This window comes from Siniperca chuatsi, linkage group LG16 (genome assembly GCF_020085105.1).
Source record: "Siniperca chuatsi isolate FFG_IHB_CAS linkage group LG16, ASM2008510v1, whole genome shotgun sequence".
Lineage (NCBI taxonomy): Eukaryota > Metazoa > Chordata > Actinopteri > Centrarchiformes > Sinipercidae > Siniperca > Siniperca chuatsi.
Genome location: NC_058057.1, coordinates 16758683 through 16777574, shown reverse-complemented (window position 1 = coordinate 16777574; position 18892 = coordinate 16758683). Strand labels below are relative to the sequence as shown.

Genomic DNA, 18892 nt, shown 5'->3' with positions numbered 1-18892 from the left:
GGAGGAGACCTGCAGGTTGGCTTAAGGCTTGCAGAAGTGTAAACGTGCACGCACATGTAGACAGAGGTGCAAACAACTGTGTTATTTATTTATTTATGTTTATGTATCTTGAGATTTCCAACACTGTAAAAATGTGACAAAATGATGAATTGTGTGGTGTTTCTTAAAGGTTAGTAGATGAACAGTCCATAATTCTCTAAAATCTTCAAAACTAGATGCTCAGTTAGCCTTTTCCTGAATGGATAAACAGTATACATCAGTGTAGAATGAGACATCACATTAAGAGACCAAATTTTTAAGACAAATGATGATATACTTATATGTTATTTGTTTGACATGCACACCAGTTTTTTGTGTAAGAACTGTCACTCCATTGTTTAGACTGAAGATAGTGTCCTCGAGATAGAGGCCTCCCACAGCCAACAATACATGCTCCGTACATGTTGGGAATGCCAGGAATTCTGCTGAGAACAGTGGTGCACAGCACCCAATGGTGCCTTGGCCCAGAGCTTACTTGCTTGCTTGAGGAGGTATAGTTTGGGGTTTGTGTCTGTGCATGTGTGCAAAGGGGCTTTGGCAGGATTCTCTTGGCTGAAATCTGAATATCTGTGAAGTCTAATGTCTAGAATCCAGGTCAAAGCAGAAAGCTGGTAGTGAGACTGAAAGCAACAAGGACCAAAGCCTCTTTAACAGCCAGGCTTTTCAGGAGGTCTAAAAAATCAATCCAGTTTGTTTCGGCCTTGTTGTTCACATACTTACTCCAGCTTCTCCAGCAAAGCCTCATCAAAAACAATGTGCTCAGAGGTGCAGACAAAAATGCTTACTCATCCAGAGAGCTCACGGAAAACAGACAATAACTCAATTCATTGGTCTTCATAGTGATCATAACAAGAACCAGCAAAAAACCCCCCAGCTCTTCTAAAGAGTTAAGAAGCAACCAAACTCCTTCAAAGCTGCTCTTGTATTTCTCCTTGAAGCATTTTCTCCTTCCTCTTCTGTTTTGCAATTGGCCTCAGTTGGCTACTTGACAGTCTGGTCTTCAGTTTGTGAAGTTTCAGTCTGACTGTTGCTACAGCAACACTCGTGAATACAAGAGTGCAGAGGTGATGCCCAATGCATCTGCAGGGCATTATTAAGTGTTGTACCAAATGAAGTTTAAGGGTAGGGATCGAAACATATCCAGATGTTAGTATGAGAGTGCCAAGGGCCAGCATGGAGCCTCAGATTATATAAACAATGTTAGGCTGCCATTTTAGACTTAATCTGGATAATTTAAGGGTTTGTGTCTATACACTGTCTCCTTTATTGAACATAATTTGTATGGAGATAGTGGCTATCTTTCTTTAAGTTTATTATTCTGTAATTTGTTCCAGGGCTGTTTTGTTTCTAGCCTACAGCTTGTCTGGAAGACCAACATTTCAAATTGAAACTGTTTCAGAGTCAGAGATTTGCAGTACATTTTTTATCATAAGTGTTTACCCGTCCTCCCCCAAAAGGCCTTTATGATGGAGCTGACAGCGCACCAGAGCAGTGTGGGTAATGTTCTCCAAGCGGGTAACCAACTGATTGCCCAGGGCAACCTGACAGAGGAGGAAGAAGATGAAATCCGGGAGCAGATGAGCCTCCTCAACTCCCGCTGGGAGAGCCTCCGAGTGGCCAGCATGGACCGCCAGGCCAGGTAGATACACATACATATACACCTGGTTTAGTTCTGTAGAGGTATTGCAGTATCTTTTGCTGTTGTTTATTTGCGAATGGCAAATATCAGATGATTTTAGTTTATATGTCGGAAACTAGTGGAATGATAATTTTTTAAAAAGACAAATAAGGCTTAAAACTAGTAACAGTGTAGTGTGCAGTGCCATCACATCATGAGCCACAAATTGTCCAGTGGAGGTCATTTTTCTCTCAGTGTCACTGTTGACCTCAGATCTTTATGAGTTTTTCCTGTGAAGAATGCACAAGGCTACAAGCTGTGTGAAGGTGACACCTGATATGCCTTGAGCCCTCCAAGGCCTAACAAGTCTGATGCTCAATCTGTGTTATCAAGGTTTATGATGCTTTAGACACATACACACATACACAAACACACACACACATATATATATCAACACAGTTGTTCATAAATCGTATTCATGATGTCTGCCAGAGCATTTGTTGACCCTGATTTTAAAGTATATGTGCTTGCATGTGCCATGACTCATTGTCCGTGGAGTCTGAATAGAGAGTCGCTCATTCTAGTGTTTGTGCTACTGTGAGGCAGTTAAATAACCAGCTGAACAGGCAGTTTCACCTTAAGGTTTATTAAACTGATAGCTTTCATGTCCTTTCTACCTCTATACGCTCACCTCACTGTCTCTCTCTCTCTCTAGGCTCCATGAAGTCCTGATGGAGCTTCAGCAGCAGCAGCTACAGCAACTTTCTGATTGGCTGACGCAGACAGAGGAGCGAATCAGAAAGATAGAGACAGAAACTGCAGCTAAAGACGTGGAGATCTACAAAGAACAGATAGAGCAGCACAAAGTAAATTCAAATGTTTTATCTCGCAATGAATCTAGTCAATGAAGAGCGGGTAATTGATTTACCGTGGACAGGATCAAGTACAATATTAAAAAAATCTTGATCATCAAGTCTTGTGATCGCTCTGTTACATGTTTGATCCTGTCTTTTCATGCACTTTCCTCTCCATGGTGTCACCATAAAGCTGAGCAGTTCCTCTGCCAGCTCTGTTAATGGGTAATATGTGATCGTGCTGAATTCACTATTTGCGTTTCCATTCAGGAGCTTCAGAATGACCTGGAGGCGGAACAGGTGAAGGTCAATTCTCTAACACACATGGTCGTCGTGGTAGATGAGAACAGCGGTGAGAGTGCCACCGCTGCCTTGGAGGACCAACTACAAGTAAGTTGTCAGCCTGATAGTCTTTGTGAATTTGTTTAGCTAATATCCGTGGCCAGTTCATGCAATAACTCTGCTTTACATTCTGTTTCTGAGATCATCCATGTTTGTATTAATGTTTGTCTTTATCCTGCATTCAAGTCTTTGGGTGAGCGCTGGGCGGCTGTGTGTCGCTGGACTGAGGAGAGGTGGCACAAGCTGCAGGAAGTCTTCATGGTGTGGCAACAGCTTCTATCGGACCAGGTAGGACATTTAGCATGCTCTCCCCCTTACACATACAGGACCATACATGTGCACTGTCTTCCTTCCCTTCTTCTAATTAAATAATCAATTATAATGGACCACTTGAACACTTTCTCCTCATCTATTCCTCATCCATTGAGCTATATTGAGATGACCAAAAAACCTCAGTGTCATTTAAATCTTCAAAACAGCTCAGTTTTGCAAGTGAATGCCATTGTTTAGTGCTCAGTCCTTCACTCCGTGAAGTTAACTTAAATCCTTCAGTTCACAGTGAATCTTTCAGTCTCTCAGATCCATTATTTTTAATTTAACAGAAACTTTTACATCAAAACTTTATGTTCTTCATCCTGCAATTCTCATGTAACCCAGAACACACTGTTGTTTGAGTTGGAAATGTGTCTGACTTTGAATTTAGGTATTGACCTGGTTGCTGAAATCAGAACTCAAAACGTTTTACACATGTTAACGAGGCTCACATCAAGACTCTGTTTGTATTGTTTGCTAAGTAATTTAAATTTATGCTTTTTTTCTGTAGAGTTTGTTTAGAGAGTGGTTGGCAGAAAAAGAGGAGGCCTTGAGTGAAGTACAGACCAGCAACTTTAAGGACCCAAGTGAAATGAATACTAATGTGCGCCGATTAGCAGTAAGTAGTCTGCCAAGTCTTTGTAGTTGGCATGCTGTCACAGCAGATACTTTAACATCTAACTAACTTTAATTTGTGAACTTTTCTAATGAGGCTTCCATCTTTAGTGTAGCCTTTGATTTTTTTTTTGTTGTCATTCAATCCTTTAGATTTTAAAAGAAGACATGGAAAAGAAGAGGAGGACTCTCGACCAGCTGTCTGATGCAGGACAGGATGTGATATCGCTACTGCGGAGCCCCGAGGCGGGAGCCAAGATTGAGGCAGACACAGAGGAGCTGGCACATAGATGGGACAACCTGGTGCAGAAGCTGGAGGATTGCTCCTTCCAGGTGTGTGTGTGTGTGTGTTTTTGCCCATTCTTTGCATGCAACTTTGTCTTGAGACGTTGCTGTGGCAAAAAGCACATGGCTGCTTAGCCAGAAAAATCCAGCAGGTGCTACAGTTAAACATGCAGTGGTCAGTGTTGGGGAAGCCCTTTTTAAAAGTTTACCTTTCCAGCTGACCACTGTACTTGGAACACCTTGGAAGAAGATAAAGTACAAAAAGCTCCCCTGAAAAAGATACTTCAACTATAGTTACTTACAAAAAATAGCTCAACCTACTTTGTAAAGAAAGACTGCTGCACCAGCCGGATGACTGGATCTTGCGATGAAGGACAAAAAGGGAAGGAGGTTCATTGAAGACATGGGGAAAATGATAACATAAAAATCATCCTGCCTCTCTATTATATCCAAAGCAGTAATTTAAGTTAGGTTACGTGACATGAATAATAAATTACAAAAACCAGTGTTTTGGATGTAAAATCTTTGATTTTGAGTGCAAAATGCAATTTCTGTTTAAAATGACAGTGAAGTGTATGGGATAATTTTAATGTCACACTGCAATGTTAATGTGTATGAAGGCTAGTAGGGTACAAACAACTATATTTTTATCTGTAGTTTTAAATGAAAATGCCTTGGTCGCAACTTGTTTGGTTGTGACTTGGTGAGTGTGGTTGATTATGTCCCATTCTCACTGATGCACTAACTCACTGCTAAGGTAATGGAAGCTGTGGCGGACGCTGGGATGACTCAGGTGGAAGAGCAGGTTGTCGTGGATACAGTTGCTGTAGCCACGTCTGCTTCGATTGCTGACCAGGAGTTGGCCCCACCTGCTCCCCCTAAGAAACGACTGGTGGAGACAGATGCAGAAGTTAGACGAATGTAAGAAGTGGGACACACACGGACAGACTATACCTCCCTTGCCAGAAAAGCGTAAGAATAAAAGACACATAAACACACACCGATGCACACATTGTGTTCTGTGTTCTGCAGGTTTGAAAATAAGCTTTCTGACCTCCTGAGCTGGATTAAAAGATGGAAGACGTCCGCTCAGGCGCTGGCCTCCATACACCCTGAGACCACACCTGACACACCAGATCTGCAGGAACAACTAAAGGTAAACCTGCTAATGATATGGCTTAAGAACAATTTCAAATTAAAGTTAGAGCATACGTTTTGAAAATCTTAAATGTTAAATGTGTAACCAATCACTGCAGGGTTTGGAGTTGGACCTCACCACAAAGGAATCCACAGTTAGTCAAGTGATCCAGGAGGGACGGGGCTTGATGGACCAGCTGGAGAGAGGTATGAAGGACAGAGGAGATTGTCCTTGCTCATTGACACAGAAGTGGGACATTATTATACACAATAAACCAAATGCTTATTTTAAACAAATCCATCCAAGTTTTGTCAAACGTGCTAAGATAGTGGCTCATAAATATCCTTTCCTTCTCACGACTACTGGCTCTAACAGAGATCTTCCATTTCCCTGTTAAATTGTGTTCGTCACGTAAGGTTTTACTACTTCTTCACAGATGCTTGGTATTTTCTGGGTATTTACAAGCCTACATTTTTTATTGTCATTTGGTTTTAGATGCCAGTAATCGGAACGTGTGTTTGTGTGGGTGTGTGTGTGTGTTTGTGGACAGAGTGGTAAAAATCTGTCAGCCTGCAGGGTTGCTGACTTCATATAACTGCTCATTGAAATGAAAAGGCACTCACGATTTTTATGTGTTTACACTGTTCTGGAGGCAGTGAGGGGTAGTGGAGCAGCACTGCTAAGTTGGAGTAGATTTGTTAAACATCAAACTTTCCATTGATGTAAACTTGTTTTATTCCTTCATATCTGCTTTTCTCTCATCTGTATTGTCTGTTTTCCAACGTTTGACCCTCGCTAGGGTCTCTTTCTCCCACCAGAAACACAGGCTGTTACACATTCAGACTGAATGATGTAAAAATCTTTTTAAAGTCTAATTAATTATTTGTTTCGTGCATTTGATGTGAGCCTTTATATCTATTGGCTTCTGTGTGTCTCTCTGTAGAGGGAGTGTGTGTGGACCCGGTGAGGGCAGACATAGACCTGATGCAAACCGAGTGGGATGTTTGTGCGAGGGAGCTGCAGGCAGCCAGTGAGCGAGTTCAAACTCAAAGCCGGGTCAGAGCGGTGTCTGCAGAGCTGGCAGACCTGGACCAAGCCTTGGAGGAACAGGATGGTTGGCTGGACTCAACTTCGGCCGTAGAAAAGTGCAACGAGGCCGAGCTCAGAAGCCTGAGTGGAGAATGTCAGGTAATAGTCATCGCCCTGACCTGAATTTCACCTCTAACCCTTTCGTCAATCTTCTTCAGTTCAGCTCATGAAGTTGCAGTTATTTCATAAATATTTCGGTTTTCACAGCAGAGATGAAACACTTTAAAACATCATAGATCAAAACAACCATGAGGGCAAAACAGAGATAGAAAATAAGTAACAAGGTGCCTCAAATGCTTGTGAAGTCAGTGAAAGGTGTGCAGAGTAAGATGGATTAAACCTATCCTGGTGTTTCCTGAAGTGTGGAGTTAAGAATTTGAGACGAATTCATGTCTCAAATTCACGAGCAGGGAGGGAAAGTCTGTCAGTGTAAAGCATGACTCCATCAAGTAACTTGTGAATTGTTGCAGGTTTCCCACCATTGATCATTAAAAACAGAAGTTAATGTAATGTTCAAGAAAACCACTCATCATAGAAGCTGTAACTTTCTGTTGTCAGGTCTGTTCATCAAACATAGTTATTCAGGTGTTGCTGTCTTATTTCTAAGTCAAGTGAATAAACTTATCTTGAGCCAAGTTTATAAAATGTAAATTTCTGTGTAGATGTAAAGAAACAACAACAATTTTCCCTGCTGAATTATCCTTGAACAATTCTCCACTTGGAGGAGCAATCAAAAGTAACACACACATGATAACTCCTTATTTCATACAAATTAATAAACTTTTGTCTACCTCTTGTTGTTCTTCAGTCCCGATTTGTCCAGGTCACTGCCTTGAGTCTGCGATTGGAGCAGCTTTCTGCAGAGGCGGGGTCACTGGGAGCTATGCCCTCTTTGAAAGACAACATGGTGTTAGTATCAGCACATCACGCCTCCACACTGCAGCGGCTACAGAGCAGAGAGCAGGAGGTTAACAAAGGTACTTTTGCTGAACTATATCAGAATAATTAATTTAATCAGTGCAGAGGAAACCTGTTCCAAAACTCTGAGCAGATTTCTCTGTATTAACAGTACCATATGCTATTCAAGGGAGCTGACAGCCTTGAGGCATCCTCCTATTTCACAGACCTTCAGGACAGGAGATTTAAGCCTACCTTAAAACAAAGACCCATTTTTCTCTCCTTGCTCTTGGCTCAAAGCTTTCAGGTTTATAGGTAGACTGAAAGAGTGATAGCTAAGATCAGCAGAGCTCAGTCCCACAGGGTTGTGTAAATTTGACATCAGTTTTTATATGAAACCTTGGCTAGCCACAAGTAATAGATGATGCCCTTATACGGCCTCCAAAAGCTCACAGATGCGTGAGTGTTTACGTGAGCGATTAAGTGTAAGATCATACCTCTGTGCCAGCACCATCTCTACTTGAGGATGTGACTTGAACCTGGAGCAGTCCTAAAAATCAGTCACCGTTTTACCTCTGGAATTTACGTGCACTCTTGGCCAAAAACAAGTCTGTAAAGGGAGACTTGAATGCTCTTGTCTGCTCCTGACCATAGGTGTGTGTGTGTGTGTGTGCGCGCATGTCCGTCTTCTTGGGCTTTTATGATCGTGAAGATTTGGATGAGAGCCAAGGAAAACCATTTTGTTTCTGTTTGAAGGCAGTTTGCCTCTCGCTGGGGCCTCTCAACGTGTATTTTTGAAATGAATCTGGCATGATTGACATGTGCACAACTAAACTTACTTTGGGAAACAGACTGTCAAACATCTGGGATTCTTTTGCAGCTTGGAAAACACACATACACAGATGGGGATATCCCAAACCAGCTCACTGCCCCCTTGTGGTTGAAAACCTGATGCAAAAGTTTTGATACCTTAACTTCATACACTGTTTTTTCTCCCCAATTCTCCACACATCTCCCCCTCCTCATCTTATTCCAGCTTTGGTCAGTCTTGAGTCCAACCAGATTGTACCGAGCCAAGTGGAAGGTCTAGAGACCAGGCTGGCTACTCTGAGAGAAGGAATAGTAGAGATCCCTACTGCTGAGGGGGCAGTGGAGCGGGCACAGGTGAGTAGTGCATCATCTTGAAAACCATGAGTGAAAACCAAGCTTCCACCATACATACAAGTACACATATGCTGATAACTACCAGAAGGACAGATAACCAGGACCCACAAACATGAACTTCTAGGTGGAGGTTACCACGCAACGTATGATCACAAAGTCTCATTAATTATTGTTTGATAGTATTACAATAATTTTATTTATTTTATGATTTTAGATGTCTTTGTGGTGCCACTTTAGGTTGTCTCAATACAATATTTCTGTTATTCTTATTACTCCAAGATATTTATTCAACTTTCAGAATATAAATCTCCAGTTCTAACAGATTCACTCCTTTTTCTATTTTTCGTATCGGCAGTTATATTTATGATTTTATTATCCATATTGTTGTTTAATTCTCATCTTGTTACATATTTTGTATATGTATGTATATGTTATGTTGTTAGTCTGCAACTCAATGTTACTGTCTGTATTGGTTGGCTAAGACCCCCCTGAAAGACTTTCAATCCGAATAAGGCATTCCTGGTTATATAAAGATGTGTGAAGTGAAAACGACAGACACAACTGCAAACTCATATGATGGAAAAATAAAAAATAACATATTAGTTGTGGTTGTTGCAGTTTATCTGCAGTAGCTGATATCACATGTGTATCACAGCTAAAAGGATTTCATTTTTAACAGTCGCTTTGTTTGTGTCTGTGTCTATGTGCTTGTACGTATATCAGAGTGAGTGTTAATCTCTGTCTGCTGTCAGTTTTTCTTTTCTAGGACACAATAGGCCCCTTTATCAGCCAGTCACTTCCCTCTGCACTGTATCAAACCTCTGTGTCGGAGGAAAAGGGTGTGTGTGTGTGTGTGTGTTTTGGTATGTAGTTTTGTGATACGTGTTGTTGTGTTTTGTGTGTGTTACTGTGTGTGAGTTTCTCTCCTCCTCCATCCTTTGGTGGAATGTGGTACAGGCCATGCTCTTGTTAGATAGGGCATGGCGCCGGGGAGGGGGCGGGGACTTGGTACATTCTGGGCAGCGAGCCCATGCGTGCAGCATGGAGCTCCTAACAGCTCAGTGTGGAGCCTCTCAACAGTCAGCCTGACAGCCGCCACATACAATCCCATGACAGCATCTCTGATTCCTATTAGCAATTAGCCTAATGATAGAAGGTGATAGTCATCTGATTGGCTTGGTATTGTTTCTTCATGTTTAAATGGATCTTTCACTATACACAAATGTGAATTGCTTATGAAATGATTAATTAATCATAAAAGTAGCAATTTAATCACCCGTGTGTATTAACCTGCGTTCAAGGAAGTTAAGTGTACAAACACTTTGATTTGTGCTACATTGTTGTCACATCCCTGCATATCATGTACTTTTTTTGTATCTTGTACTTTTCATGATTTTTTTTTCATAATTAAAGGTATCTTGTAGAGATTTTTTACCACTAGTAGTGCTTTGTAGCAATGTTTTGAGGAGTAGGTCCCAGAGCACACCAGTCATACGATGCGCATTCCTGTTGACAGTTTCACACTATTTCACTGATTGACGGTGGCAAGACAAACAAATTTGTTATGTCGCATTCATGTCTTATCAGAGTTATTGTAATTACCAGTTTCTAACTTGTAAGTAGCATTCATGTCAACATCTAAGTTGTAATTACAAGTGGGAAACTCAAATTTCCCATGGAAAATTCCTTTTACAGGCAGTAAGAGTTTCCGTGGTTGCCCATTACTTATACACACAGCTTGGACATGACATTTTAAGCCTGAGCTCTTGTTCACCTCAGGGCCTGTGTCTAGAGATTGAGCAAACACAGCAAGCCTCCGATCCTGCAGAACTACAAAGATGGAGTCAACTCTCCTCCAGGGCCCGTGAGGAGCTGGGCACACTGCAGTGCATCCTGGGTAGCATGAAGGACAATCGGGTAGAGTAGCTGTAATTAGTGATATAGAAAGCCCACAAGTGTCACATCGAAGTTTTTTTGTCTTTCCTTTTTAAAATATGAATGTTGTTAATTTTAATTAAACGTTTTCAATACATTGGTTTAATGCTGATGTTAGGTGCGTTTGGTGGAAGTGGAACGTTGGTTGGATGCAGTTGAGGAACTGTTGTCTCGTGATGCCACCGGGTTGGGTGACAAGGAGCGTCTACAGGAAGAGCTTAGCCAGTGCAAGGTTAGACAATGCAAAAAATGAAAACATTGGTTGTTATTTTTTTAACAGATTTTGATATTCTAATGGTGAAGACACCATGACTTTACTGCTTAAAAGTTACCTTTACTGTTGTTTATGTGAAGACTGCAGTCATATGGCAATATAGATTTTGCATTTTTCACCTGAATTGATTATTACTGAATTGGATTTTAATATCTGCAAAGTATCATTCTTTATCTGTCTTTCTTTCTTTCTCTTTCTGCTAACAAGGAGTATGTGAATGAGATGGAGTCAGTGGAAGGTTCATTGAAGCAGATGGGAGAGAATGTGAGCGCTATACAGGCGGCTGCAGTCCCAGGACTAGCCAAGTGGGGGCAGGATAAGTTGGACGAGTGCCGGGGTAGATGGGACACGCTCAGCAAACAGGTGAGGAAAAACTTTTCTCTGTTAGCATTGTGTGCTGCTATGTCCTGCAATTCATGTATAAAAGAACTATGGCTTCTTATTTTGTGTGTATGTGTGTCTGTATTCATTCACATAATTACAGCAACATTTTAGTGTCAATAGCAAGCAGATAAGACATCTTCTGTAGTTCAAAGTCTCATAGAACAGATTTTCATTGTGTGTTTGTATTTACAGCTTGATTTTAGGCCACATAACTGTTTGTTTCATATACAAACCTGATGTCATATGCTTCCCTCCAGCTGCTGAGCCATCAGGAGCGTGTGGCAGAGAGTCAGGAGAGGCAGGTGAATCTGAGGAAGGACTTGGCGGAGATGCAGGAGTGGATGACCCAGGTCGATGAGGAGTTTCTCATGAGGGACTTTGAATACAAGAGTCCTGAGGAGCTGGAAGCGTCGCTGGAGGAGATGAAGGTGGGAGTGGATGTGTGGATATAACCTAACAGGAACATATGGGAACTTTGGGGAATTATGGTGATTCTCTGATAAACACATGACCTGTCATCATCTTTCACAGAGGGCTAAAGAGGATGTGCTACAGAAGGAGGTGAAGGTAAAGATCCTGAAAGACAGCATCAACATGCTGGTATCCAGAACATTGCCCCCTGGTGGAGGCAGTGGACAGGAGTTGACCTCAGAGCTAGAGGGGGTACTAGCCAACTACCACAAACTCTGTGACCGATTCAAGAGCAAGTGTCACACTCTGGAGGTAATGCCTTTCTGTGTTGGAGAATGTTAAAAGTTTTTTTGTTTGTTTGTGAATAAAAATATTGGTTATCTGACAAATGAACTGGACTAACTTCAGTTGAGAACAATGGCCACCTATGCTTTTTTTGTTGTAAAAATATACTTGCACCACAACTTCACAGTTTGTGATTTTAGACTGACGATGGAAAAAGAAGCTCCTGGTCATAAGGGATTTAAGTTGGCTTTGAGTTTAAGGTTAAAGTCTTTTTCTGGTATATAAAGCTGTTGTGACACATATTCACCTAAAAAACCTTTTATGCATGAATGGCCCAATTTGTCTGTCAACTTGCAACTCTTATGGTTCAGAATTGGAATGACATGTAAGTTTATTTGATGTGTCATTTCGTGAGATCCTTTTGTTAATTTTCATGCGAAGAACAAGAGAAGCTGGAAGGGCACTGGTGATTCTGGTTTTCAGAGCTAATCTGTGAGTGCAAAATCATAGTTTGGGGCACTGTTTTTGATTATCATCCCAGAATCTGCAGGGTAAAGGTCAGAAACGTCACTGAGTTGTGCTCATGTATACTCTTTGCCTGAAGTCCATTAGTCACCATCTCCTCTTTGTCCGCAGAGTTTTGCAGTTTAATTTGAGTATACTGAAGGGTTTTTTTTTTTGTAAAAATGCCTCACAGTGAAGTGTTTTTTCATATTGTCCTTTAAAATTATATGCCAGGGCATATTTAATAGAGCTGTCACTTTATAGTAATGTAATTTATGTTTCTCTGATTGTGCACAACTGTATTTAAATGTTTTTGACTGTGTGTTTATGTGTGTGTTGGGTTATACTCTATAGGAGGTTTGGTCCTGTTGGATGGAGTTGCTTCAGTACCTGGATATGGAGCAGGGTTGGCTCAACACTCTGGGGGAGAAGGTGCAAGCTACTGACAATCTACCAGAGAGCACTGAGGCCGTCAATGACGCTCTGGAGGTACAAATGCAAACACGCACACACACACTTACTATAATCACATTGTTTTTTTGGGTTGTTTTTCTATTGAGATTTCAATGATAGTACCAAAAGAAACACATCAGTATACAAACATGTTCCCTCCACATATATTTCAAATAGAATAAAGTAAATAGGAAAATAATAATAATAATAATAATAATAATAATAATAATAATAATAATACAAATGTAGTGAATACAAATTTAATAAAAATAAATGTAATAATAAAATAAATATTAAAATAAAAGGCAGAATCTATACTCTATATGTATTTCTATATCTATATATAGATATGTTATCTATATATGCATTTTCTTTTCAGACGGTAATACATGCTTCATTTTCTAAGGATATAATGAGTCCCAAATATAAACAAACTATTTCTGCTTACCTTTAACGTAAACCTCTCCAGCCCAAGACATGTCACTATAATCACATTTAATTAATCTGTCATCTTATAGTTGACCGTTTTCTTCTCTTTCTCGCCTTTTAATTTCGCTCATCTTTTAAAGGGAAGATTAAGGTTTTGTGGAATATTCATATTTTTCCAACTTTCTTAATTTTTACTTTACTTAAATGATCATGGATGCCTTACTATGTGTGCAGTTTGAATGTGTTTAAGGGTGAAACTAGCTTAGCTAAGCTTAATTTTCTAGATGTAATTAGTAGCACCAAAAGTAGGGGAGATTCACCACCCTTTGACACAGTGCTGTTGTTGGTCTCAATTAACGTGAACATTTTCAGAATCAGAAATACTTTATTGATCCCCGAGGGGAAACTCTTTCGTTACAGCTGCTCACTATCACGTCAGTGCACACAGGAATAGAAGTACTAAGCAAATCAAAATACAATACACTATAATACAGGTAAGATAAATTAAGTACAAAGTGGATATAAGTATAAAAGCTAAAATAAGTGTAAGTACCAAGTGGATTTAGAGGATGATAAGTATGTACGGTATAATACAATGTAATAATATATGTATATAAGTAATAGTGCAATAATGAGTACTGTCAAGTTAAATGTAGCTTATTAAGATGATTATGAGACAGTGGATAAACTAACCATTATCCAGTGGTTAGTTTTTGGTTAGTTTTTATTTACATGTCATGCCAAACATTTGGCCAATCCCACATGTGATTACAAGGTACTGCTATATATCAAGCATCAAAAATATAACAAGACATCTTCTGGTAATACATAAACAAAAAATAAATATATAAAAAAACAGTATTACATTAAATATAAATCTACATAATTTCAGATGCAACATGTTTATGTGCAAAATTTCAAATACTGTACGAACATAGAAAATGCTACTATATTTGAACTACTGGACTACTTACTTCTTACTTTTGGAAAAACATTTTTGAAAATGCACATATTCATCCTCCATGGCTGCAGGCACATGTCAACAGAAAGTGAATAATATAATCATATAATCTTTGTTCTTGTGGAAATGAGTTACTTCATAAATATATAAATAATTAATTTTTTAGTTAAACCAGCCATCCATCTTTGATTATTTTTAGAACTGTATTTATTCTGTCCTTTCTCCTGTACCTACATTATATTTGAGAGAAGCAACTGCATGATCCAGTAGACACCCAGGAATCACCTCACCAAACATCATGCTTTTAAATGGCATGGAGACGCATAGAAAAGGTGTCCATTCATTGGTCTGAGACAGGATAAGTAGGAAAAATTCATAAACCAAACCATCCATTTATTATTCTAACTCTGTAATAACCTCATTGTCTCTGACTTTGTCTCCCAAGTTTCTTCTGCTTTGTCTTGCTCTGTTACTATATCTGTAGACTGCCTGCAGCATGACTGTCAAACTCACTTTAATCACAGTGCTGCTTCTGTAACTTTGCATAGTGATGAAGGAAATTGAAGACCCTTGAAGACAACCCTTCTCCTCTTCGTCCTTATGTGTTTTTGGCTGTTTTTTTTCTTTATTTCTCTCTCTCTCCCTCTCTATTCTTCCAAACCTCCCTCTCTCACCCCTCACCCTTCCCATTCTCCCAGTTTCCTAATCAGACTCACCCCTCTGGAGGGATGCTGTTGCTGTCTCTCTCTCTCTCTCTCTGTCCATTACCTCCGGGAAGGAAAAGCACATTTAATGACCCCACGTAAACAATGACTGTTGGATCCAAACAAGTGCCGTCACTCGACAGGCTTCTCTCTCACTTGTCTCTCATTTCTCGTTCAGTTCTCATCTTTTTTCGGTTAGCCTCCATCTGACACACCCAATGTGTGCAATTCCTGCATCTGCACTCCATCTGTTTGCTCAGCTTTTTGGTTCTTTCTCAATCTTTCACGCCTGCACGCCCACCCGCAAGCACACACGCCTGCTCGCCCACACGCACACATGCACGCATGCACACATGCACACACTTTGAGTTTTTCACTAATTCACTGGATTTCTTTTTTCTCTCTGGTGTTTGGTTTCTAGATATTTAATTCTTGCTGTTTGTTCTAGTTTCTGTGGCATATTTCTGGAACTGTGAAGCAGTTAACCTTTCTTGAGCTTGGTTGCGGCTTTATCAAAGGACTATTTTATTGTTGTCTGGTAATTTCACTTCCTCGTGCTCACTTCCTTTCCTTCCCTTTTTTGCTTGATTTTTCTGATTTTTTGCCCATAAATTTACCCTTTTCTCCCTTTCTCCATTCACCACCAGTCTTTGGAGAGTGCGCTTCGTCACCCCGGGGACAACCGGACGCAAATCAGAGAGCTGGGTCAGACGCTGATAGACGGGGGCATACTGGACGAACTCATTAGCGAAAAACTAGAGGCCTTCAATTCCCATTACGAACAGCTCAACCACCAGGTCAGGACCATGTCTTTGTGTGTAAGCAAATGTGGGATGTGCGTGTGTGTTTGTTACTGTTGAAAAAAGGCATCCATTGTATGTTATGTTTGGATTTCTTTTTCAGTTATTCAGACCTATGCATTTTCTTTTACTGTAGGAATTTGTATTTAATTATATCCTTTGCAAACATGACGTGGTGTCATTTTCCCCAAACATCTCCATAGGCAGTACACAGAAAATATTAACCAGTTAATGTATTGAGTTTTATATTGATAATGATACTAAACACATTTATGTTTTATAATATTTATATTTTCACTATGTTACACTATATCAGCTCAAAATGTATTTTACCATTTTGCACTTGGCACACAGTATATTTATAAGCATCTTTAAGAATTTGGTGTACTCATTGCATTATCACATCAAGTCAAGTACAACAGAAAAAACACTGTATTTTGGATGGGTGTTTACATTCCTGAGTATAATTGTTAATAATTGAATATATCAGCTATTGTATTCAGTCTTCTCCATCTACAGTTTTAGGACATGAACTTCCCCTTAGTTGCTTGAATCTGGAATATCAGAATATTGACATCATTGGCTGTGAAATATTCAAACCCATGACTTGATATCCTCCAGGCGGTCAACAGGCAGATCAGCCTTGAGCAGCAGCTGCAGACCCTAAAGGAGAACGAACAGGCGCTCCAAACACTGCAGGAGTCTCTGAGCCAGCTGGACCACACACTCACCTCCTACCTCACGGACCGCATCGACGCTTTCCAGCTCCCGCAGGAAGCACAGGTACAGTACACATGTGCACAACACACACTCTCACACCCAGAGGAGTTATCAGACAAGACGTGACACTTGGGGAAGCATCCATACTTGATGGATCTTACTTCACACAGTATCGTATCACTTGTTGGAGGGCTCCTTCTTCACCTAGAGGCCTATGGAACAGTAGTACAGTATATTATTAATATAATATACACATAATGACACATCAGGTTGTCTACAGAAGCTGTGGAAAACTAAGCAGTAATCAGAAGTCTGAAAAACTCTTAAAATAAATGTACATATTAACACATATAGTACATATTTTGGTTGTTATATTGATCTTTGTTGTGGTCCTAAGTAAAAACATGCCTCAACTCAACAAATTTTTCTGAAATCTAAAGATTTCATAGTATTACATACAGAGTGTTACATGTACATAAGCACTAACTAAAGACCTAATTAATGCATAAACACAGTAAGTATAAGAGGTATGTCTGTATGACTGTACATATACTCATATGTTCATTTTCACTTTTCCTTCAGACCATCGGGGCAGAGATCACAGCCCACGAGGTGACAGTGGAGGAGATGAGGAGGAGAAACGTGGCCAACTTGCCTCCCTCCACCACTGATGGCAAAGCTGCTCGGGGTGGGACCATGCTGGACCAGCTACAGGTAACACTGACTCCTACTGGAGAACATCAGGAACTGCATGGAACTGATGCCAGACTGGTTTCTCCTCCCATCACTACATAATCGTTAAAATTAAAACTAGAAATACTTGTACTGATCTTTCTTCTGTGGAGCAATGATAACCGGTGTCAGAATAATTTTACAGATGGATGATGCCAGAATTTTTTTCATACTTCAGGCTTATTTGGTTTCTTAATAGTTTCTGAAATGCAAGATTCTCATTAAACACTTCTTATTCTTATATTGCCATTATGTTGTTTAGACATTTTTCGCATTTAAAACTGTGGGGGGGAAAAAAACTAAATCATTGCAGCATGGTAAGAGAAGTGTGTGTGATATCTTTGTTGTGATAGTGATGTAGAACTTTACAAATCTCTCCCTTTACCCACTGCAGAGGAAACTGAGGGAGATCTCCACAAAGTACCAGCTGTTCCAGAAGCCAGCTAACTTTGAGCAGCGCATGTTGGACTGTAAGAGGGTCCTGGAAGGTGCCAAGGCTGAGCTGCACATTCTGGATGTCGGGGATGTGGACCCGGAAAAAATCCAGTCCCACCTCAGTGGTTGCATGGTGAGAGCTACAAACCTTATGTTTTTTTTGTTGCTGATTGCATGAACTGTTCTGTGTTCACATTACAAATGTTCAACAAAATGATTTAAGGATACATAAACAAAAATATCTGACAGTCTACTTACCTATTTCTGCAGACACAAACACAAAAAAATATCTCACCCTCAGTCATAGGCTAATTTTTCTTTTTCTTTTTTTTTTTTGATTTATAGAAACTATACAAGTTGCTGAGTGAGGTGAAGCTGGAGGTGGAGACGGTGATAAAGACAGGTCGACAGATTGTGCAGAAACAACAGACGGAGAACCCCAAGGCCATGGACGAACAGCTCACAGCTCTCAAACTGCTCTACAATGACCTGGGGGCACAGGTAAATTTTAAAGCAAATTAATTCTACTTGCTCTACAAAACACAGCTCATGTTGGATTATAAGTAATAATAAATATCTTTAAGACACCTTCATTTTCCTTCTCCTTACAGGTAACAGAGGGCAAGCAGGACCTGGAAAAAGCTTTGTCTCTGTCTCAAAAGTTCCAGAAGGAGAGCGCCGCCCTGCAGGAGTGGCTGACCACCAATGAGGCTCAGCTCCAGCAGAAGAACAGCTGTGGAGACATGCCAGCTGACATTGATGCTGAGATTGCATGGGCTAATGTGAGTAAACTGTCCACACCTTTCATCACATCTCTTCAGCAGGAGCAAAGAAGTGCTTCTGCTTCTGGACAGTAGGTGGGGCAGAAGGACAGTATGATGAAAACACTTTAGCATTCTCTGTCTATTGTCTATTCCATTCTGGGTTTTGGGATGTGAATTCAGATTATTATATTTGATTACCTGTAATTCATGCCTTATTTTGTGTATGTGTGTATGTACTGTACAATAAATCTTGACAACAATTAGCTGATATGGCAATAAATTATTGAAACATGGAGGCCACCACATGAACCTGTTTAATATACTGTATATTACATTGTATACGTGTGTGTGTGTGTCCCTCCACCAGGGCCTGCTGAAGGAGTCAGAGCGTCGTAAGGTGGAGCTGTCCAGCCTGATGGAGACCAGTGCTGGTCTGCAGACTCTGGTGGAGGGCAGCGAGGCTCAGTTGGAGGACAAACTCTGTGGGCTCAATGAAGCCTGGGGCCGCATCCGCACCTGGACTGAGGACTGGCTTAGTGCTGTGCTAGTGAGTGCAAATATTTTATACAGTAAGGCTTAATAAATACAAAGTCGCTGTGTTGTTTATTAAATGTTCTCTGAGTAAGTAGATTCTCCCACCTGCTTTAAGTATTTATAGTTATATGCTTAAACAAGACTTTTACTTGCCATCATTTGCAAGTGAACAAAGGTTACTCTTGGGTGAATAAATGTATTTTTGCCTTAGCTG

At 40.3% G+C, this 18892-nt stretch overlaps 1 protein-coding gene across 9 annotated transcripts in view; it reads left to right on the top strand.

Moving 5' to 3' along the window:
- utrn (utrophin) overlaps positions 1-18892 on the top strand; it is a 184936-nt gene that overhangs the window by 32053 nt on the left and 133991 nt on the right. For all 9 annotated transcript variants that reach the window (XM_044169396.1, XM_044169405.1, XM_044169399.1 and 6 more), the window contains 25 exons: positions 1497-1678; positions 2373-2523; positions 2782-2901; positions 3040-3141; positions 3677-3784; positions 3934-4113; positions 4823-4986; positions 5098-5221; positions 5322-5409; positions 6147-6391; positions 7101-7269; positions 8226-8353; positions 10133-10270; positions 10407-10520; positions 10770-10925; positions 11204-11374; positions 11478-11669; positions 12501-12635; positions 15341-15490; positions 16115-16276; positions 16796-16927; positions 17340-17513; positions 17726-17881; positions 17992-18162; positions 18512-18691. In XM_044169396.1, coding sequence (XP_044025331.1) covers positions 1497-1678; positions 2373-2523; positions 2782-2901; positions 3040-3141; positions 3677-3784; positions 3934-4113; positions 4823-4986; positions 5098-5221; positions 5322-5409; positions 6147-6391; positions 7101-7269; positions 8226-8353; positions 10133-10270; positions 10407-10520; positions 10770-10925; positions 11204-11374; positions 11478-11669; positions 12501-12635; positions 15341-15490; positions 16115-16276; positions 16796-16927; positions 17340-17513; positions 17726-17881; positions 17992-18162; positions 18512-18691 — 3792 coding nt within the window. The remainder of the gene's footprint in view (positions 1-1496; positions 1679-2372; positions 2524-2781; positions 2902-3039; positions 3142-3676; positions 3785-3933; positions 4114-4822; positions 4987-5097; positions 5222-5321; positions 5410-6146; positions 6392-7100; positions 7270-8225; positions 8354-10132; positions 10271-10406; positions 10521-10769; positions 10926-11203; positions 11375-11477; positions 11670-12500; positions 12636-15340; positions 15491-16114; positions 16277-16795; positions 16928-17339; positions 17514-17725; positions 17882-17991; positions 18163-18511; positions 18692-18892) is intronic.